Here is a 23,501-nt window from a genome sequence, read left to right as displayed (position 1 = left end):
TTTTTATAATCAGTGAGGGACCACTGACTTCTCAAAATATCACAAGAACGCAAGCATGTTTTGAGTAAATGACGACAGAATTTTCACTTCTCGCCTTTTAATGATTCCTCTCTCTACAGCATATCTCCAAATTAATCAAAAATCAACCCTGAAACGTGTTTCCAAAAATCATCAGAAAATTTACAAGTACAAAAACAACATTTTTGTGATTTTTTTATTATTATTATTATTTATTATTAAATATATTGCAGGGATAGTAGTACCTGTGTAATATTTTGAAATAAATTTCTTCTACCTGATTTAGGCGTAAAATTGTATTGTTGACCAAATATCATCGATAAATGGGAAAGAAAAATATTGTTTCCATTTCAAAATGTCTTTCAGGAAACATGTTCCACCAATGCGTAAAGCACTTTGAGTGTGCAGGAAACGTGCTATATAAATGTAAGGAATTATTATTATTTATTATCATTTATTTATTTCTATGTGAAACACTTTCATGAGCCCATTTAGCCAATAAGACAAAAACATAGTTTTACTAAAGTACACTTACATTTATCCACAAAAAATAAACCTGACTGTATTTTTGTAGTAAAGCCGTGGTTAATTGTGTTAAATATGCCATTTCAGCCTGCAGAATGGCATTTCAAACTGTGGCCTAACAAAAATATAGAAAATAAATATCGAGTTTCTGTAATATAAAACTAAATAATTCCTCTCCCTGTATAGTTCCTAAAGTTAACTAGACAGAAACAAATGTAAGTTAATTTTAACAGAATCACTCAAATAGCAATTAATCTGACTGATGTTAACGTTAAAGGTTTGATCGAGCTTTTAAGTAAAGCAATAGATAGTTTAAAGTTACAGTACCGTTAATATAACATTAATATTTACATTAAGTTGCATCAATGTTAGCATTAGCATCAAATGCTAATTAGCGCTACTAGCCTGTGACATACAGTAATAAACGTTAGATCTAATTACACTGACTTTAATATTCATTGGTTTAATTTGTAATTATTTATTTTATTTATGTTATTTTTTCTTTTTAATTCGCATTTTTCACTTAGTAAAGGCGGGGACTGTTGACTAACGTTAGTAGCTCTAAATTAGTTGACTGGAATGCTGTGACAGTGTTAGCATGTAGCATGTTCACACATAAAATAAGTACAGTCCGCAATTAAAACCATGTCCTACCTTTTGTTGTAACTTAATAAAATCTACTGCAATTAATGTCAACAAAGAGGTTTAATCCACAAGAATTTGATCATTATTCCTACCTGTTCACATCGGTTCAGTCCTTATATGTTAGGCTAGAGTGGGTTATTTTTTGAGAATGAATCTGTGGATTTAAATGAATTGTGAGAGTCGATTCATCCTTGACCTATTCATAAATACAACAGTTGCTTTGTTGCTGAATAAATGTCTTATTCACTTAAGACAGTGTCCTACCACCACCTACTGGCGATTTCAGGTAATACATGGATAACTTCATTGTGTTGCATATTTTTCTTTTTAATTTATTATTTGAAGCATTATTCATTTAAAAAGAATTTACAAGAATAACGAATTTATATAATCATAATATATAAAATATAATATAAACGATAATAATAATACTGTTAAAAATGATAAATAATTGATAATGAAAATATAAAATAATTGAAATGAGCTACTCAAAATAAATGAATCATACACACACGCGCGCACACACACACACACGTATAAATATATATAAACATGGTAATAATTGTAATAAAAAGCAAAACGCAGAAAAAGTTGTGCATGACAGAAAAAAATACATAGGCCTAAGTGCAAAATTAAATTAATAATTGGAAAAAAATGTGTATAAGCAGGTGGCTGTGTGAGCACATTAAGGCGAATGAGCCAGTCAGTCTAGCGCGGGCCTTTCATTAGAAGTTTGTTGTGTTTTAAAAAGTCTCTACGTAATACCAAATGGAATTGTGGAACTCTGACATCATCAGTGACAGTATAAAGCTTTTGACGTAGCAGAAACTCTCATTAGCTTCTTTGGATGTCTAGTAGTTCAGTACTTTCTGCGATTCAACAGTACAGTGATAAAATGGCATTTTCAAAACTGATTAATCGTCTGAAGAAAGCGTTTGGTGTTAAGTGTGCGAACGAACAACCGTGTGAGCCACTCGAACCCACCGGCAGCACGACAGAGAATCACCGTCATCTGATGACCGATGACCCGGCCGTCGCTGCAGGAAAACAGGCAGGGAGACAGAAAAAGAGGAAACTCAAATTGTCTCCCATCTTCTTCGCCTGTTTTTCCAGAAGAAGAGCTACTGTTGTTGGTAAAATAGATTTATGAGCACTTTTAATGACTAAAGCATACTGTTAAACACACCAAACACATCACATAAGTGTTTAAAGATCAGAAATAAACATTAACTGGAAGACATTTTAGAAAGACAGTTTCTTAAAGCCACAGTTCACATAAACAAGACAATTCTGTCATAATTTACTCCTTAAACCTGTTTGAGGTGCTTTCAGCCATTGACTTCCACAGTATTTTGTGTTCCTACAATGAAGGTTAATGGCTGCTGATTTCAGGAATTTTCTTCAGAATTTGTAGTTTTGTGTAAAAAACAGAAAAAATAAGAATTATTTGTATTAGGATTTTTTATTTCAGTGAGCTTTGCCTTTAGATATATAGTTTACTTGTTTGCTAATTCAATGCAGAAAACCCATGAAGATCATCAATAAAAACACATTGAGTAATGTTTCTGCAAATGAACTGTTCAAATATCTTGTCAAAAAGAGTTGTAGAGTCATATTAATGATGTTCCTTCCTCTCTTTAGATCAGCTATGTGTGCAGGAGATCCACGAACTTCACGCAGAGCCCATCAGTAGCTCTAAATTCTTCTGCACTGCTGTGAGCAACCTGGAGCTGGAAGTTCTCCAACCTCCAGCTCTTGATGCTCCAGCAGACGAAGATTTGGACTTTAAGCCGGAAGTGAACAGCTTTGACTCTGCAGTGGTCATTGAGAACGACTCTGCAGAGCTTCACTTCCCAGAAGACATTGAATCCTCCCTCAGTGAGGACAGCCTGGAGCAAGAGCTTGATAGTCCTCCAAGTTCACCATCCGATGAGGACAATGAACTTCCAGTGAGCCAGCAGCTCATAACAGATGACATCTGTGACTCTGCCCTGGATGAAAACTCGAACCCTTTACCGGATCAGGTCTCACAAGAGGACTCTGCTGTGAAGTCTACAGCAGATGATGGGACCTGCTTGGACAATAGTAAGTTTATTGCTGGAGTTCAGAACATTTGTTTAGGCTCATCAAACTTTGTAAAATTATACAGTTGAAGTCAAAATTATTTGCCCTCCTGTGATTTTTTATTAATATTTTTTTAAATATTTCCCAAATGATGCAGAGCAATAAAGTTTAAGTATTCAGAACTTTAAGCTGAACACAGGTATCTTGAAAATATCCAGTAAATATGATGTACTGTCATCACGACAAAGATAAAAGACATCAGTTATTAGAAATGAGTTATTAAAACTATCATGTTCTGAAATCTGACAATAATTCTGACTTCAACTGTTTGTGTTTTTATTTGGTTTATAATTTAATGACATTTTCTTCATTTTTAACAGATGACATCAGCTGCCGCTACAAACTCGGAAAGCAGCTTGGTGAAGGAGGTTTCGGCTCCGTGTATGAGGGGATTCGCATACAGGATGGTCTGCAGGTATTCATTTTTGTAGACTCAAATCCTCTGATGAAGTTCCCTGTTTAAAGAACATCATCAGAGCTTTCATTGTTTGGACATTTCTGCTGACGAATGAATCCTCTGTTCAGGATTTATGACTGAATGAAATGATCTCCGTGCACATGTTAATTGTTCGCTTGTTCCTTTAAACAGGTGGCAGTTAAATTTGTCCAGAAGACCCCAAATATGCAAGATGTCAGCTCTGTGAGTAGACTACACTTTCTGTTCGCTGTGTTCAGTTTATAAAGTCTTATATTTATTATAGACCACAGGCTGTGGTCAGAAACCCTTGTTTGAAAACCAACATTATTATTTTGTTTTCAGTCATGTGACCAGCCACTTCCTCTAGAGATCACCTTGGCAAACATGGCCAGCGGTGGCTCCAGGTGTTCGAATATTATTCAGCTTCTGGACTGGCAGGTCTTTGAAAACCATTACGTCATGGTGATGGAGCGGCCTAGTCCAAGCATGGACCTGGAGGCATTCCTTGAAGTCAGCGGAGGAGTCCTCAGTGAGAAAACAGCACATACCATCATGAGGCAAGCTGTTTATGCGGCCAACGTGTGCTGTTACCGCGGGGTGTTCCACCGGGACATTAAGCTTCAAAACCTGCTGGTGAACCCCGACACACTGGAAGTCAAGCTGATCGACTTCGGGTGTGGAGACTTCATGATGGAATCAGCCTACAGTATCTTCTCTGGTAGGTGTTTTGAATAGTGTGGTCAAAAGTATCGACTTTGGTACCAATCGATTCTGACATTTAACAAGTCAATTTGAGCGCTGTTAAACACCACTGATTGGCCATTGGTGTTCACATGCTCAGCAAATATGACTGTGATGAGTGTCGGTATCGATTGGTAGTTGATACTTTTGACAACACTAGTTATGAATGTGCATAAGCATTATTAATATACGTATTGAAAGCTGGTTAATTAGCACAGCTGAAGCCCATCTGGTATATATATTCAACATGATGCTAAACTAAACGTCTCTCCTCCAGGCACAGAAGCGTACATCCCGCCAGAGTTTTATGAAAAAGGATGCTACCGGGCCAAACCAGCGACGGTCTATTCTCTTGGAGTTCTTCTGTTCACAATGCTCCATGGAGAATTCCCATCAGCGTATGACCTGTACTACCTCCAACATGACTGGTCCAAATTTACCCTCTCTCAAGGTGAGATGTTCATCAAAGAACAATTAAGTGAAACAGCTTAATAATAATAATAACAATAACCTCACCTCTCCATTTCTTCTTCACAGAATGCTGTGATATGATGAGGGCTTGTCTGCATGAGAATCCAGAGTGCAGAATTCCTCTAGAAGAGATGCCTTACCACGACTGGTCCATGCTGGAGTTCTGAGTCACATTAGCAGAATGTTTTGTATATTTGATTTTTGTACATGTCTGTAATAAAGATATATTTTATTGAACTCACTTGTGTTGTGGCTTATATTGTGATCTAGCCCCAGTGTTGTCAGATTGTGTGGATTTAAAATGGTTTTGTATGGGGTGACAAAAATTTGGCATGAGGTTTGAACAGCATCCAGTCCTTTCCAACACACACTGCAGTTGACACTGGCGTCATTACGGCGCACTTTTAGAAATACACTTTTTCAGAATGCTGTACAGCGCTGACCCAAAACCTAAACATATCAGTCACTGCGACATCAGCAAATCATCCATAAATATTCCAATGGTTTATTGTGAAATCAGAGCTGTTCAGAAAAATGTATTAAAATACAAACGTCGTAACATGAGAATGTGAGACTCAATACAAAACATCAGCATTTTCACAATAAGAGCACCCAGTTTTATTAAGGTCTTTGAGTGTTTGTTGCCATCATGACAATCCTAAACAAAATATTCAGTGATATTCCTTCAAATCAATACTGATAGTGTAGTTTGCGCAGACACACTGAGGTTTATCCAGTGTACAGAAGTCTGAATCATCCACATTATTTCATACGCTTCCAGAAACACGTTTACTACACGAATGTCCAGCGTTTGCTAAAACTGTTCAACTCTTTAGATGATTCCTTTCTTACAACATCTCCAACTATGACAGCTTCTCATAACTCACCATTTCTTAATCTTACTAAATACTTGACTTGATGTCGCTCTGTGGACTCTGGGGTCATGTGCAGCATGAGCAGGTCGGCCCCACGGCGGACCACCACATTTAAGCTTTCGCTGGTCCTCACAGCATTATATATCTCCTCCGACGTGTTCACCTTTACCCCATTGATCTCAATAATAACTTCTCCTGGCTTCATTCCGGCTCTGCAAAACAGAAAACAGGAAATGACATCATCAATAGGATGCCTTAATCAACAGCTGATAACATCATGTTCAGAGAGCAGCACACCTGTTGGCTGGAGATCCTACAATCACCCGGTGGATGAGAACTCCATGAGAAACATCAGGGAAGGACGGGTCTCGCATCCTTAGCTCATCGATTATACTGAGGAGGGGAAAAAGAGAATTTAAAGATAATAAAAGACTCACTTCAGTGCAAAGTTTACGGTTTAAGGATTGATTGATAAATAGATAAGATAGATAGATTCATAGATTGATTGATTGATTAATTGATAGTTTAAAAGACAGATCAGCAAAACAATCAATATTACATTTGCTTCAACCAAAAACACTTCAATGTCTGCGGTTTAATTACTCTTGCTAATAAAATAGTAAAAACATCTGAAAAGCATTATTCCCATAATACATTTGTTTTTCAGTTGTTTTTTCTGTCACTGCAACACAGAAAGGCCTTTGTCCCGCCCTTACATTTCAGGTAAAACTAAACAAGGTTGACTGTGATTGGCCACTTCTCATATCATTTAAATCACTGCTTCGGAATCACGGTAGATTGTGGAGGTATTTTTGCATTAAATTGTCACAAAAATTCACAAACATTTTTATTTTTCGGGCGTGAAAATTGCATACAAATTCTCCTTCATAAATTAAGCACTTTTCAACAAAACAAGCCAATTTTCCAGGTATTCCAGCACTTGAATTTCTAAGAGCCAAATCTAGTGGTAAATAACAAAAATCTGCAGATTCCATAATGTATGAATTTTGCTCTCCTGTAAAATTGTAATAAAAGTGTTTGGCACCTGGGGGTCAAAGTCAACATCATCACTTCAATGTAACGCCTTTTCGATCCCGATTCTCCAAACCAAGACTCTGAAAAAAAGACCCAATAACCATCTGTCAGTGAAAAAAATTCTGTCACAGACAAAAGCAAGCAGCTGTGAGGTCATTCTTACTCTGTTTGTCTGCAGATCGGTCTAGGAAGAGACTGACTCTGTCTGAGGGAATAGCGAAGGAAATCCCTGCTGTCACTTTCATGGTATTAATGCCGATGACCTCACCATCCTGAAGAGTACAAACATGACACATCAGTTTATTACATAAGGCTAGAGTATGGCCAGTACAATACAATATTGATGAACATTTGAAAACAATTCACGCTCTTTATATGACAGTCATGAAGCTCTGTGTTGCTCTGAAGGTCCAGCAATCTGTAGTCAACTACTAAATGTGCACTAATAACTTTGCCTTTTACCTTATTGTACAAGGAGGGTACCACCATAGCTTTGAGATACGTTCTACTTGGGATTTCGTAGTGTGGTTCTAGCACACTAATTAAATGCCTAAAACCAGAGTTTTCTACCCCTGAAAAAGGTTGCATGTCTGTGGCTAGAAATACTCCTACCCTAATACTCCTACTATTATGCCTACAATTGTCTTTGCTTGTGTTGAGTTACTTGGAATTTTTATTCTAAATGAAGACAGGAGAGTAGTTTGTGTTTCACTTGTCGGTTTAACAGATAAAGCAATGATTTTGTGGACATCAGTAATCTAACTATTTGCCTTAATCTGATTAAAACAATAATATGATTAAGGTGTTTACATGAGTTGCTTTTTGAATGTTCATTTCATGATCCCGTTTTACATGTTAAAGCACATAATACGATTAACGTTATTGTGTCACCACGCTATCCACGTTTCCTCCGTAATTTAGTCTCATCATAAGTCTCATGTAATTTAGGGGCGTTTCATTCTAAATTTGTCGACTTTAACTGCAGTTTGGCACTTTCATTTTCATTCAAGAACATTTCATGCGTGCCCCCCATGACAAGCGAGAAACTGGATGCAAAGAACTGCTAGAAGAGTGTAGTTTTAATGGAATTTTGGATACCGCACGCCGTATGGGAGAAAAAAAAAACCTCCGCAGAGAATAGTGTCAAGCAGCCGTGTGTGTAGAGATCATCCCATTACAAAATGTGGCGAAAATCCTACAAGATGGTAATAGTTTGATTAAGGTGTTTACATGTTTACATTCAGAGAGCAGCATTTACAGCAGATCTTTCAGTCCATAATATTGTAGTGATATTTAAAGAGTACTGCTGACGATACTAACTACCCTTGCCATCTGAATAAACAAACAAGGAACAACGATTGCTTACTTACCAAATGCGTAGAGACAGGACAATCAACGCGAACTGGAACTGCTTCTTTTTTTAAAAGAAGACGAGTGGCAAATCTGGATTTCACCATTTCCAGATGCGAAAAGCTCTCGGGTAAAAATGTTCCTCACAAACATTTTTGTTGCGTGTTAGAAGACCACTGTAGTCCACAAATGTGGGTCCTTTCTCACTGCGGGAAAATGAAAACAAAACCTTTGTTGTGGCACGTTTATAAACAACACTGACGACCCATGTCTCCGAACAATTCTTCTTCTTCCACTTGTTTTATTTACGGTTAGCAACACAACGTCGCGTCTCTCTGAATACTGTAACAGGTAGTTTTTGAAGCTATCATGTATATCAATAAAGTTGCACCTCATTCACAATAGAGAGCGCTGATTAGTTCGTCTTTCTCTTGAATTAATGATGAAAGCTCAAAGACGTAACATTGTACCCGCCGGTACAGACACCCAGTCTCCATGCTGGAATTTACACAAGGAGCTCATGGCCTTGACGTAGCTTCAAAATTTCTTTTCAAACTGGAAGAACGAATTTGTTCGAAATAGCGCAAAAACAACCAATTTTCACTTTTATTGTGAAATATATGTATCCTAATAGTGTTTTTTAGCAGCGTGGAACATATATATGACTGTAAACATCTCAAAAATGTGTTTTGGTGTTTTTGGACCCTTTAAACCAAAAGGCAGAAGCAGTTTTTTGAGTAAATGTCAGCGACTCACCAGGTTTATGAGAGGCCCTCCTGAATTTCCAAACTGTAAAGCAGAATTGTGATTGAGTGATGGAATGCAATTTATTGAATGATGACATACATTTTTTTTGCATGCAACACCACCCAGTTTCCAGTGCTCTTACATCTATGGTAGCGTCCGTCTGGATGTAGTCCTTGTTGGAGTTGGAGAGACCCAGTTCTTTACTGTCTCTCTGAGCAGAGCTGACGATTCCAGATGTGATGGTGTTTTTAAGAGAAAAGGGGCTCCCCATGGCAACCACAAATTCACCTTGACACACATCAGATGACTTGCCAAGACGCAACGTGGTAGAGGATTCTAGGACAAGATGGAGAAAACAATGACACTATGTCAGACTATATGGTCATGCACTAGAACTGTGGTAAAGAAAACTGAAAAATTAATAGCAAAAATGGCCTTCCAAACATAAAAGCCTCCTCTGTTACTGTTCAAGGCTCAAAATTAACCTTTTTGTTTGGTAGCACCGGTGCTCCTAACTTAAAAAATGTAGACACATCAGACAAAATTTTGTCGCACCCACCAATTATAAGCAATGTTACTACATGTTTTATACAAACAGAGTAATTGCATTTGAAATCAACACTAATCAAACTAAAAAGCAAAAAAAAAAAAAAAAAAAAAAAAAAAAATATATATATATATATATATATATATATATATATATATATATATGCATGCGTGAGGAAAATATGTCTCAACGAAATCCCGTTATTACAAGTAAATAGATTTTATAACATAACTGAGTGACCAAAGCATACACAGACCGCTGTGCTGTTCTCATGGGTGGTGTCTGATATTGCACTGATGCTTTCGACATGTACTGTACCCTATTATATGCATACATCATGTTAATAGCTATACCGGTCTTCATGAGTAGCGATAATAGTTTTCTCGGCTCAAGCCCGTTTGCCACTGTGTACGTGGTGTTACATTTTACATATAGCTGCCACTTGCACGGCGGGCATCTGGCGATTATATGAAAGATTAAACAGAAGCTCTCGTGCAAGATGTGGCAAACAGTTACCTGAAAATTCCATCCCACAGACTTTTCATAGCGGACTTGAAGCCAATGGAAGTCTTTTATCCACTCTTTGAAAAGTGTAGATGTGTGATTGACATTCAGCGCATGATCACTACTGAGATGTGTCATTATTTGTAACTTTAGATGACAGTTTCTAGAAAAACATCTGTCAGTGTAATCTTAATTCTCATCTTCAGCGCTTTATAATTTTTCGCAGTAGTAGCTCTCCCAGTCATCCCAAGCCAGAAGGCATTGACTGAGTGATTTACAGCTGATATTAACCAATCCATTCACGCTCTGTTCTAGAGCAATGGCCCAATAAGAAGAGCTCAAAGGCGGGGCAAGTATTATGAACTTGGCTTTGTTTACTGCAGCAAGTTGACATGACAACTGTTGTAAACTATTCCTAAGAACTACGTTTCACATTTCAAGTGCAGAGATGCATTCTGCGTGAATGTCCTCCAAATCCGTGCATATGGTGAACACTTTGCAGTAAAAACTGGTCGCACACATCAATTTTATGCACTTGCAAAAATGCTTCCAAATATATTTTGAGGTCGCATAGATAAAATTTCGGCCGCATAAGTGACTGAAATGGTCGCAATTTCGAGCCCTGCTGTTGGTTTAACTAAAAATGTTGACAATAATTATTCTTTAGTTGCTGTAATATTACTGTTTAAAAATCTGAGGATACAAAACCATGTCACTAAGGTTATCACAATTTCGAGTTTATTTCCATATTTGTATGCAGCTGTTACTCCTGAAATATTACAGCGTGTATGTAGCATAAATACACTACAAACAGATCAATGGGTTAACACCAGGGCTTGACATTAACACCCACCAACCGCAGGTAGACTTCGGCTGTGGCGGATTAGACAGCCACTCCCACTATCCACTTTGGCTAGTCGAGAATCATTTTTAAATTGTATTTTTTTTAAAAGCAGGGTTCGACAATAAGGATGAACCTCTATAAATGAGAAGCAGCCCTACTGACAAAAACAACTGTGTTCACGCAAGCAAAAGAAAGCAGATGAATACAGAATGTTATGTGATGCGCGCAAGTTTTACAAAGCGTGCACGCTCTCATTTCCTTGCGTGAGCAACCTTGACTGGAAACACAATGCTGCTATCGGTTCTGTTGGAAATAGACTTCACAAAAAGTGATACACATCCACCAATTTTAAGAGCTCGAGATTTTTTAAAAAGAAGGTATTTTATGTATGCAGCAGCAGTTGCAGCTTTAGCTTTAAACAATCTTTGAACAGATTATTAATGGGCCTAATGTTAACTGTGTGCGTTTGATCATCCTTTCATTATTGCACACGGTATGTTTTTCACCTGCTTTCTTTTTGTTAATATGGTTTAATTATCATTCTTTTCAGTAATGTTGATTTAATAGATTAACTTTTATGCAAAGTTAACTGCTGATCTGAGACCTTAAGCTAGGACAGACTACTTTGCATAGTTTTAGACAGGCTACATGACAATAATTGTTATTTAAGTTTTATTTAATAAAAAGTGTATGCATATTATAACATATATTTTGCTGGTTTTTGAATTTTTTATAATTATAAACTTTTTAGAGAAAAAATTGGTACAACCTTAATGTTGAGCCCTAAAATAATAACCAATTACAATGCAACACCATGAAACCACTACCGCTCATGCTCATTGAGCAAAGTCATACACAACACATCTAAATCAAGTAATTTTGCAAATATTTTTCCCAAAAACAAAAGTGAAAATGGCGAGTGGCTAGTAAAGTTGAAAAACTACTAGCCATATAGGCTGGTGATCAAAAAAAGTTAATGTAGAGCCATTAAAATATTAAAAATCATATTGACCTCACACTTTTAATGTACTAACCGTGATACATTTTTGATTCTTTAAGCTCAATTCTTAAATAAACACAGTTCAAAAAGAAACTACTCATTTGATAAAGACATTTTACTAAAAATGTAAATTAATAAAATAAAATGAGTCCTTGTTCTTACCATATAAAACTATGACTCATTAAAAATAGGGATGCACCGATACCATTTTTTTATAACCGATTCGATTTCGATCCCAAAATTCTGAGTGTCGACCAATACAGATGCGATCCCGATACTGTGCCATTTTTCTTTTAAGCATAATATAGTTTCTATTGGTGATAAACTCAAACAATATATCTTGTTTAGTAAAAATACAAGACGTATAGGCCTACTGTATATGACAGACGACACAATCTAACTGAAAACATGATGCTTGCAGTAAACCAGGCTACATTATTTGAGCATTTGTTAAGACATTGATCTGTTGTGGTCCAGCTTATGTTTCTTTTTAATAGTAAGATTTTTCTTTGAACTCTGCAACAGGCTACCACTATTGACCCTAATCAAAACACAAACTGGTCTGTTAAATAAACTATTGATATAAATAAAATTACAGTCAAATATTCACAGTTTCAGAGTAACCTATATGAGGCTAAATTATTTTCTGTTAATGACAATCAATATTGTGCCTGTCAGTTTCACTTTTATTAATTTAACCACAATGAGCCAGGCTTACAAACTATCCTAAAAGTATTCCCCTAGGAAGAATAAACTCAGTCAGATAATTCTACAGAGCGGCACACGTCACATCAGCCGGTGTGTGAATGAAGTGCTTAATGCATCACTGAGACAGCGCGCAGTACTCCGCTATCTGCAGACACTTCCAATCCAAAACAGCAGTAAAAAGGGAACAAATCAGTGCGTAAAGGATCTGTCCAATGTATTATTGAGCCTTTTCTAGTTTTAAATTTCAGGTAGGCCTACTTTGTGTGTGAAGAGCAGGTAGTAATCCACTCAGTTCCAGTGTTGTGAATGCGATCATCTGATCTAACAGACACAGCGCTACATGATTCAGAAACAGCAATAAACTCCTCATTTCAGGTCGAAATGAACCAATTTAATGCAAAACTAAATGCATTTCTCCACTGATTATTTATATTAACAGGAACAATAAGTCTTGGAGAAAGTTTTAAAATAGAAGGCTTTAGACAGAAAATAGGAGATGTTAAACTTTCTGCACTGGCTTATATTCCAAATCCTGTAAATATTTCACTGAATCATAATAACCTACAGTGCTTCAAAATCATAGAACAGGAAGAGCTAGATAAAATCATAAATAGTTCTAAAGCAGCTACGTGTATGCTGGACTCAATTCCAACAAAATTACTGAAAGAATTGCTACCTGCTATAGGAGAACCTCTTCTTAACATTAACAACTCTTCTTTATCTATGAGCCATGTTCCAAACTCTTACAAGCTAGCTGTTATTAAGCCTATTATTAAGAAACCGCAACTAGACACCAACAACTTAGCTAATTATAGGCCTATTTCAAATCTTCCATTTATGTCTAAAATACTAGAAAAAGTTGTTTCTACTCAATTATGCTCCTTTCTGCAGACAAACAATATTTTGAAGTGTTTCAGTCAGGTTTCAGGGCTCATCACAGTACAGAAACTGCATTAGTGAAAATAACCAATGATTTACTCTTAGCTGCTGACCGAGGGTGCGTCTCGCTATTAGTTTTACTCGATCTTAGTGCGGCATTTGACACCATTGACCACAATATCCTCATAAATCGCTTAAAGTCTACAGGTGTCCAGGGACAAGCTCTACAATGGTTTAAGTCATACTTAACTGACCGTTACCAGTTTGTGAATATTAATGGACAGCCTTCACAAGTCAGCCCAGTAAAGTATGAGGTGCCTCAAGGATCAGTTTTAGGCCCTTTGCTGTTTACAATTTACATGCTACCACTGGGAAACATTATTAGAAGACATGGGATCAGCTTTCACTGCTATGCAGATGATACTCAATTATATATTTCAACTAAACCTGATGAGATGTCTGAACTGTCTAAGCTAACTGAGTGTATCAGAGATGTTAAAGACTGGATGACCAACAATTTTCTTCTATTAAACTCAGACAAAACAGAATTATTACTTATTGGACCTACAGCAGATCTCGCAACTCAATCTACAATTAAAGGGACACAAAGTTAGCGTTAGCTCTACTATAAAATATCTGGGTGTTATATTAGACAGCAATTTAAATTTTGAAAATCATAAATCCCACGTCACAAAAACTGCCTTCTTTCATCTGAGAAATATCGCTAAATTACGAAGTATGCTATCCATCTTGGATGCAGAAAAGCTAGTCCATGCTTTTATGACTTTTAGGCTGGATTACTGTAATGCTCTATTTGCTGGCTACCCAGCATCTTCTATTAACAAACTTCAATTAGTACAAAATGCACCTGCCAGAGTTCTTATACCAGGTCTAGAAAATATGATCATATCACCCCAATTTTATCCTTGCACTGGCTGCCTGTTAAGTTTTGTATAGAATTTAAAATATTACTTCTCACCTATAAACCTCTAAATAATCTAGCTCCTGTTTATCTAACCAACCTTCTGTCTCGCTACAATCCAACTCGCTCTTTAAGATCTCAAAACTCAGGGCTTCTGGTAGTATCTAGAATAACAAAGTCGAGTAAAGGAGGTCGAGCCTTCTCCTTTATGGCTCCTACACTCTGAAATAGCCTTCCTGATAACATCCGAGGCTCTGACACACTCTCAGTTCAAAACAAGATTAAAGACCTATCTGTTTAGTAAAGCATACACTCAGTACATCACTTAGCCGGTTTCCACACAAGTTTCTACATCTTGTTTATTATGAACAGCAGCTATGGTAATTATTCTCTTTTTTTTTTCTCCATTTCCACCTGGGGATACTCATTCCGAGGTCTTTAGATTATCCGGAGTCACTGATTGGATCCAAGACCAGCGACGAGATGATCCCAAGGTGTCCATATCCAGGACCAGGCCGTATCCTGAGCTGCTGCTGTGCTGGTGGTCATGGGGGAGTGGAGAGCATGAGACTGATTCCAGTGACCAACCAGGGACAGACTAGTCTTCACTGAGGCCAGCTTCCAGCCTTCACCGTTGAGACTGCAGCTCTACTAAGCAGCTGCTTAGGGCCCCGTGGCCACCAGGGGGCCCCCAAGAGTGCTTGAAATTATTGTGTGACTTTCGTTTTAGTTTGTTAATTTGTGGATTAGTGGTGGAGCAAAATATATGCCCATTTATAGTGTTATTTCTGACCGCGATACATACTCAGGCGCCAAGATATTTACCTAAATTTACAAAAGATCTGATTTAATTAATCAGTTTTCAACACCGACTGCAGCAGATAACCGCTTTAGCTACAGTACACCCAGCCGCCACCAGGTGGCGCTTCCCGTAATGGCGTATCATTAGACATACACCAGCGTCATGTAAACCACTGAGTCCGAGAGATGAGCCATTGCAATGGTGAATATCTCAGGCATACAGACACTTTCTTCTGTCCAAGCTGGGCCAATGTATTTGTGTGTTTCAGACATCCAGCTCCCCAGTTTTTGCCACTAGTTTCTTTCTAACAGACACGCTTTTACTTCGCTATATCGCTCGTGCGTGCCTGCGGCCAGTGCAACTTCTTATGCGCTCAAACTTTTTAACTCCGCCAAAATATATAAAGATATCAATAGGACATGAACATTTAATTAGAAAGGCCTTGCATTTATTTCACTCTTACAGACCTTGTCAAAATCTTGTAGATGGTATTTTGGCAAAAAATATTAGGGGAATTAAAAAAAAATATGTGAGTAAATAACTAATGTTCTCAATCTCCACTGTTGAAAACAGTTTTTTTCTTAAATGCATATTCCACTAAATTGAGATTTTGCTGCTGTGATAGAGATGTGCTCTCTTCAGTCAGAAACTGCTCTCTGCACATCAGCATTTTTAAGCTTGTTTGACAGGTGAGCACTTGTTTTACATTGTTGCAATTCTATAAATGCGTGTTTATAAAAGAAATTCATCATAAATTTTTGATGCATTTTCCCCCTTCATTTACCAAAATTGTGATATATTGTGGCTGGTTTTCTTGTGATCTGTCAATATATCGCAGAATCTTTGATATCGTGATTGAAGCAGCAGTGCCCGGAACAGCAGCAAAATGCTTTTTCATGAACTTGGCGATTAAAAAAAATAAGCTTCTGATTTATACAATTTAGAGTTGGTAATACACTGCAAAATTATTTTCTTTCTTATAGTTTTTGTGTGATTTTGTAGTCCAAATATCAAAAAATTCTTAAACCAATAAACATTTTCTAGAAAGATTTTTTTGTCAAAATTATGTGAATTTTTCATTAAAAAAAGCTCAATAATCTGACAATTAGGGTAAATAAAAAAAAGATTATTTTATGTTTTAAATAAGATTATTTTACTTCTCATTGGCAGATTAATTTGTTTTACAAAAAAAATCACTTAATTTAGAATTATTTCTGAGAACTGAAAATTTTTTGTACATATTTATTAATTTGATTTATATGCGAGTATGTCTAGAAAATGCTTCCTGATTTAGTTTGATTTTAATGTAAATAGATGTTTTAAGTTATTTGAACTACAAAATACAATATGTTTTTTTTCAGTATTAACATTTATATCCAATTAAAAAAGAAATTATCTTTATTGTCACTATGTTTGACTGTTTGGCAGCCTGTCGTGTGCCTGAATAATAATAAAAATAAGTATGTTATTGGCTACTTCCAGCTGCTTTTGTTTCTGCCAGCCCATATTAATGTTTTGTGTTATTTAGATTTTTGGCAAATAGTCATATAAAAAGTTGGATCAATAGGAAGTTGTTTCTGCAGAATAATATTTAGAATTGTCTTAAAACATATATTTTATGATGTAAGCAACACAGCTACAGCGAACAAAATCAATAATGTGTGTTTTAAATTTATAGTGTGGGAATTATCAAGGATTGATGATAATTTATCATATTGTTTGCACCAAAGGGGCCCCAAATAAAATCCTGCTTAGGGCCCCCTGAAGGCTTGGGCCGGCCCTGGTGAATTGACTTTAATTAATGAATAGGTTAACACATTGCTTAATATAAGAATGTTCAGTGCATTTGCCTGTCTCTTTATAACTTTTCAGAAGCCAACAAACTAGGTCAGAGGGAAAGATATAAATGGGAAAGAAAAATCTTGTTTCCATTTCAAAATGTCTTCCGGGAAACATGTTACCCCCAATGTGTAAAGCAATTTGAGTGTGCAGAAAAATTGCTATATAAATGTAAGGAATTATTATTATTAATTATTATTTATTCATTTCTATGTGAAACACTTTCATGAGCCCATTTAGCCAATAAGACAAAAACATAGTTTTACTAAAGTAAGCTTACATTTATCCACACAAAATAAACCTGACTGTATTTTTTGTAGTAAAGCCAAGGTTAATTGTGTTAAATATGCCATTTCAGCCTGCAGAATGGCATTTCAAACTGTGGCCTAACAAAAATATAGAAAATAAATATCGAGTTTCTGTAATATAACGTTAAAACTAAATAATTCCTCTTCCTGTATAGTTCCTAAGGTTATCTAGTGTAATATTAAGGTAAACAAATGTAATATTAACAGAATCACTCAATTAGCAATCAATCTGACTGATGTTAACGTTGAAGATTTGATTGAGCTTTTAAGTAAAACAATAATTAGTTTAACGTTACAGTACCGTTAATATAACATTAATATTTACATTACAGTTACATTAAGTTGCATCAATGTTAGCATTAGCATCAACTGCTAATTAGCGCTAGCTAACTAGCCTGTGTGACATACAGTCATAAACGTAAGATCTAATTACACTGACTTTAATATTCATTGGTTTAATTTGTAATTGTTTATTCGCAATTATTCGCGTATTGTTTAATTCGCATTTTTCACTAAGTGAAGGCGGGGACTGTTGACTAACGTTAGTAGCTCTAAATTAGTTGACTGGAACGCTGTGATGGTGTTAGCATGTAGCATGTTCACACAAAATACGTACAGTTCGCAATTAAAACCATTACCTACCTTTTGTTGTAAGTTAACTTAATAAAATCTACTGCAATTGATGTCAACAAAGATGTTTAATCCACAAGAATTTGATCATTATTCCTACCTGTTAGCGTTCACATCGGTTCAGTCCTTATATGTTAGGCTAGAGTGGGTTATTTTTTGCGAATGAATCTGTGGATTTAAATAAATTGTGAGAGTCGATTCATCCTTGACCTATTCATAAATACAACAGTTGCTTTGTTGCTGAATAAATGTCTTATTCACTTAAGACAGTGTCCTACCACCACCTACTGGCGGTTTCAGGTAATACATGGATAACTTCATTTTGTTGCATATTTTTCTTTTTAATTTATTATTTGAAGCATTATTCATTTAAAAATAATTCACAAAAATAACGAATTTATATAATCATAATATATAAAAATATAATATAAACGATAATAATAATACTGTTAAAAATGATAAATAATTGATAATGAAAATATAAAATAACCTATGGGCAAACAAGGGAATCACTTCCTTCAGTACCATCATTAAAAAGGGAGAAATTTTAAGCTTTCAACAATTAAAGGACAATTTTCTACTTGAAAATCAAGATTTTTATAGGTACCTCCAAGTGCGAAACTATTATGATCAGAAAATAAAAGGAAAACTTGAAGACAATCAGAATCCACTGATAGATATAATTAAAAAAGCTCACACATCAGGTATAAAGTACAAAATAGTCTCTCTGATATACAAGAGTCTGAGAAGTATAAAAACACAATCCACAAATTATATAAAAGAAAAATGGGAGACAGAAACAATGTGGAACAACATTCACTGATGAAGAGTGGACAAATATATGGGAATTTCAATGGAAATCAACAAGCTCATTAAACTGGAAAGAAAACTGTTGGAAAAACATTATTAGATATTTCAAAACACCAGCACTAACAGCTAAATATACAAATAAGTCTCCAAAATGCTGGCGTAACTGCGGATGCAATAAAGCAAACCATTATCATATCTTTTGGGAATGTATGTATATTCAAGAATACTGGAAAGAAATACAGGAGGCTCTTGAACATATATTTGAAAAAGATATACCTCTAGAAAGTAAATTGTTATATTTTGGCTGTGTGGATCCAGATATGGTAACGGCAGACAATAAATACCTTATGCGTGCTCTCATGGCTGCCAGCAAAAAAGCAATCACACGCAAATGGCTACAACAAGAGCGACCAACCCTTAGTAATTGGATAGACGCAACTATTGAGATTTATACAATGGAAAGAATCACCTTCGTTGTCAACTTAAAGAAAGATATATTCCTGAAAAAATGGAGGAAATGGGTTGAATATATTTTAGTTAGAAGACCTGACTTTATTGCTATAAATGAATAGAAGATGATGCTCTGATAGATAAATATATGCTAATGCATGCACATGTATATGACTACACTTATTTATATTATAATGTGTCCCCATATGTATAATGAAGATGGCCACTTGAGATTACTCTTGAAGGAAATATATTATGACATGTGTTCTAAACCTGGATGTAAATAGTGTTTTAATTTTCATTTATTTTTGATTATTGTATTTTTATTTTATCTTTTGCCTATTATTATTATTATTATTTATTTATTTATCTATTTATATATTTTTTATTTATTTTATTTATTTTATTTTTCTTCTTTTTATGCTGTTTTTCACTTGATAATTTACAAAATTTGAGTACTACTGTGTAGTAAATACACCTGACAATAATGCACATAATTTTTATACCACCTAAGTTCACATACTGAGATACCAATGTACCTTGAAATGCCGTATGATTGTACTCAATTGAATGTTCAAAATAAACATAAAGTTGCAAAAAAAGAAAATATAAAATAACCGAAATGAGCTACTCAAAATAAATGAATCACACACACACACACACACACACACGCACGCACGCACGCACGCACACACGCACGCACGCACGCACGCACACACACGTATAAATATATATAAACATGGCAATAATTGTAATAAAAAGTAAAACGCAGAAAAAGTTGTGCATGACAGAAAAAATACATAGGCCTAAGTGCAAAATTAATTTAATTAATAATTGGAAAAAATGTGTATAAGCACGTGGCTGTGTGAGCACATTAAGGCGAATGAGCCAGTCAGTCTAGCGCGGGCCTGCATTACAAGTTTGTTGTGTTTTAAAAAGTCTCTACGTAATCCCAAATGGAATTGTGGAACTCTGACATCATCAGTGACAGTATAAAGCTTTTTGACGTAGCAGAAACTCTCATTAGCTTCTTTGGATGTCTAGTAGTTCAGTACTTTCTGCGATTCAACAGTACAGTGATACAATGGCATTTTCAAAACTGATTAACCGTCTGAAGAAAGCGTTTGGTGTTAAGTGTGCGAACGAACAACCGTGTGAGCCACTCGAACCCACCGGCAGCACGACAGAGAATCACCGTCATCTGATGACCGATGACCCGGCCGTCGCTGCAGGAAAACAGGCAGGGAGACAGAAAAAGAGGAAACTCAAATTGTCTCCCATCTTCTTCGCCTGTTTTTCCAGAAGAAGAGCTACTGTTGTTGGTAAAATAGATTTATGAGCACTTTTAATTACTAAAGCATACTGTTAAACACACCAAACACATCACATAAGTGTTTAAAGATCAGAAATAAACATTAACTGGAAGACATTTTAGAAAGAGTTTCTTAAAGCCACAGTTCACATAAACAAGACAATTCTGTCATAATTTACTCCTTAAACCTGTTTGAGGTGCTTTCAGCCATTGACTTCCACAGTATTTTGTGTTCCTACAATGAAGGTTAATGGCTGCTGATTTCAGGAATTTTCTTCAGAATTTGTAGTTTTGTGTAAAAAACAGAAAAAAATAAGAATTATTTGTATTAGGATTTTTATTTCAGTGAGCTTTGCCTTTAGATATATAGTTTACTTGTTTGCTAATTCAATGCAGAAAACCCATGAAGATCATCAATAAAAACACATTGAGTAATGTTTCTGCAAATGAACTGTTCAAATATCTTGTCAAAAAGAGTTGTAGAGTCATATTAATGATGTTCCTTCCTCTCTTTAGATCAGCTATGTGTGCAGGAGATCCATGAACTTCACGCAGAGCCCATCAGTAGCTCTAAATTCTTCTGCACTGCTGCGAGCAACCTGGAGCTGGAAGTTCTCCAACCTCCAGCTCTTGATGCTCCAGCAGACGAAGATTTGGACTTTAAGCCGGAAGTGAACAGCTTTGACTCTGCAGTGGTCATTGAGAACGACTCTGCAGAGCTTCACTTCACAGAAGACATTGAATCCTCCCTCAGTGAGGACAGCCTGAAGCAAGAGCTTGATAGTCCTCCAAGTTCACCATCCGATGAGGACAATGAATCTCCAGTGAGCCAGCAGCTCATAACAGATGACATCTGTGACTCTGCCCTGGATGAAAACTCGAACCCTTTACCGGATCAGGTCTCACAAGAGGACTCTGCTGTGAAGTCTACAGCAGATGATGGGACCTGCTTGGACAATAGTAAGTTTATTGCTGGAGTTCAGAACATTTGTTTAGGCTCATCAAACTTTGTAAAATTATACAGTTGAAGTCAAAATTATTCGCCCTCCTGTGATTTTTTATTAATATTTTTTAAATATTTCCCAAATGATGCAGAGCAATAAAGTTTAAGTACTCAGAACTTTAAGCTGAACACTGGTATCTTGAAAATATCCAGTAAATATGATGTACTGTCATCACGACAAAGATAAAAGACATCAGTTATTAGAAATGAGTTATTAAAACTATCATGTTCTGAAATCTGACAATAATTCTGACTTCAACTGTTTGTGTTTTTATTTGGTTTATAATTTAATGACATTTTCTTCATTTTTAACAGATGACATCAGCTGCCGCTACAAACTCGGAAAGCAGCTTGGTGAAGGAGGTTTCGGCTCCGTGTATGAGGGGATTCGCATACAGGATGGTCTGCAGGTATTCATTTTTGTAGACTCAAATCCTCTGATGAAGTTCCCTGTTTAAAGAACATCATCAGAGCTTTCATTGTTTGGACATTTCTGCTGACGAATGAATCCTCTGTTCAGGATTTATGACTGAATGAAATGATCTCCGTGCACATGTTAATTGTTCGCTTGTTCCTTTAAACAGGTGGCAGTTAAATTTGTCCAGAAGACCCCAAATATGCAAGATGTCAGCTCTGTGAGTAGACTACACTTTCTGTTCGCTGTGTTCAGTTTATAAAGTCTTATATTTATTATAGACCACAGGCTGTGGTCAGAAACCCTTGTTTGAAAACCAACATTATTATTTTGTTTTCAGTCATGTGACCAGCCACTTCCTCTAGAGATCACCTTGGCAAACATGGCCAGCGGTGGCTCCAGGTGTTCGAACATTATTCAGCTTCTGGACTGGCAGATCTTTAAAAACCATTACGTCATGGTGATGGAGCGGCCTAGTCCAAGCATGGACCTGGAGGCATTCCTTGAAGTCAGCGGAGGTGTCCTCAGTGAGAAAACAGCACATACCATCATGAGGCAAGCTGTTTATGCGGCCAACGTGTGCTGTTACCGCGGGGTGTTCCACCGGGACATTAAGCTTCAAAACCTGCTGGTGAACCCCGACACACTGGAAGTCAAGCTGATCGACTTCGGGTGTGGAGACTTCATGATGGAATCAGCCTACAGTATCTTCTCTGGTAGGTGTTTTGAATAGTGTGGTCAAAAGTATCGACTTCGGTACCAATCGATTCTGACATTTAACAAGTCAATTTGAGCGCTGTTAAACACCACTGATTGGCCATTGGTGTTCACATGCTCAGCAAATATGACTGTGATGAGTGTCGGTATCGATTGGTAGTTGATACTTTTGACATCACTAGTTATGAATGTGCATAAGCATTTTTAATAAACGTATTGAAAGCTGATTAATTAGCACAGCTGAAGCCCATCTGGTATATATATTCAACATGATGCTAAACTAAACGTCTCTCCTCCAGGCACAGAAGCGTACATCCCGCCAGAGTTTTATGAAAAAGGATGCTACCGGGCCAAACCAGCGACGGTCTATTCTCTTGGGGTTCTTCTGTTCACAATGCTCCATGGAGAATTCCCATCAGCGTATGACCTGTACTACCTCCAACATGACTGGTCCAAATTTACCCTCTCTCAAGGTGAGATGTTCATCAAAGAACAATTAAGTGAAACAGCTTAATAATAATAATAACAATAACCTCACCTCTCCATTTCTTCTTCACAGAATGCTGTGATATGATGAGGGCTTGTCTGCATGAGAATCCAGAGTGCAGAATTCCTCTAGAAGAGATGCCTTACCACGACTGGTCCATGCTGGAGTTCTGAGTCACATTAGCAGAATGTTTTGTATATTTGATTTTTGTACATGTCTGTAATAAAGATATATTTTATTGAACTCACTTGTGTTGTGGCTTATATTGTGATCTAGCCCCAGTGTTGTCAGATTGTGTGGATTTAAAATGGTTTTGTATGGGGTGACAAAAATTTGGCATGAGGTTTGAACAGCATCCAGTCCTTTCCAACACAC

The 23,501-nt window shown here is 36.4% G+C and overlaps 3 protein-coding genes across 4 annotated transcripts; 2 read left to right on the top strand and 1 right to left on the bottom strand.

Annotated features, from left to right (window-relative positions):
- The first annotated feature begins 1,837 nt into the window (after positions 1-1,837).
- Positions 1,838-5,179, top strand: pimr146 (Pim proto-oncogene, serine/threonine kinase, related 146). The gene is made up of 7 exons (XM_073915031.1): positions 1,838-2,321; positions 2,830-3,273; positions 3,633-3,727; positions 3,902-3,952; positions 4,073-4,448; positions 4,749-4,922; positions 5,009-5,179. Exons 1-7 carry the CDS (start codon positions 2,036-2,038, stop codon positions 5,107-5,109), a joined length of 1,527 nt encoding a protein of 508 aa, XP_073771132.1. The 5' UTR covers positions 1,838-2,035; the 3' UTR covers positions 5,110-5,179.
- Positions 5,180-5,424: 245 nt separating this feature from the next.
- Positions 5,425-18,159, bottom strand: si:dkey-10b15.8. Of its 2 annotated transcripts, XM_021472338.2 has the most exons (7): positions 18,033-18,159; positions 9,092-9,285; positions 8,959-8,991; positions 7,016-7,124; positions 6,863-6,932; positions 6,115-6,210; positions 5,425-6,029 (listed from the first exon to the last, which is right to left on the bottom strand). In XM_021472338.2, the coding sequence occupies exons 2-7, from the start codon at positions 9,218-9,220 to the stop codon at positions 5,819-5,821; spliced, it is 648 nt and encodes a 215-aa protein (XP_021328013.1). In that variant the 5' UTR covers positions 9,221-9,285; positions 18,033-18,159; the 3' UTR covers positions 5,425-5,818. The 2 variants fall into 2 exon arrangements, with proteins under 2 accessions (XP_021328013.1, XP_073771134.1); XM_073915033.1 differs by lacking the exons at positions 8,959-8,991; positions 9,092-9,285; positions 18,033-18,159 and adding an exon at positions 8,223-8,408.
- Positions 18,160-20,059: 1,900 nt separating this feature from the next.
- pimr144 (Pim proto-oncogene, serine/threonine kinase, related 144) lies at positions 20,060-23,383 on the top strand. Its single transcript, XM_021479421.3, has 7 exons — positions 20,060-20,514; positions 21,021-21,464; positions 21,823-21,917; positions 22,092-22,142; positions 22,263-22,638; positions 22,939-23,112; positions 23,199-23,383. The coding sequence occupies exons 1-7, from the start codon at positions 20,229-20,231 to the stop codon at positions 23,297-23,299; spliced, it is 1,527 nt and encodes a 508-aa protein (XP_021335096.3). The 5' UTR covers positions 20,060-20,228; the 3' UTR covers positions 23,300-23,383.
- The last annotated feature ends 118 nt before the right edge of the window (positions 23,384-23,501 follow it).

This window comes from Danio rerio, chromosome 10 (assembly GCF_049306965.1).
Source record: "Danio rerio strain Tuebingen ecotype United States chromosome 10, GRCz12tu, whole genome shotgun sequence".
Lineage (NCBI taxonomy): Eukaryota > Metazoa > Chordata > Actinopteri > Cypriniformes > Danionidae > Danio > Danio rerio.
Note: the sequence above shows the minus strand (reverse complement) of the source record. Positions and strands in the feature narration are given on the sequence as shown.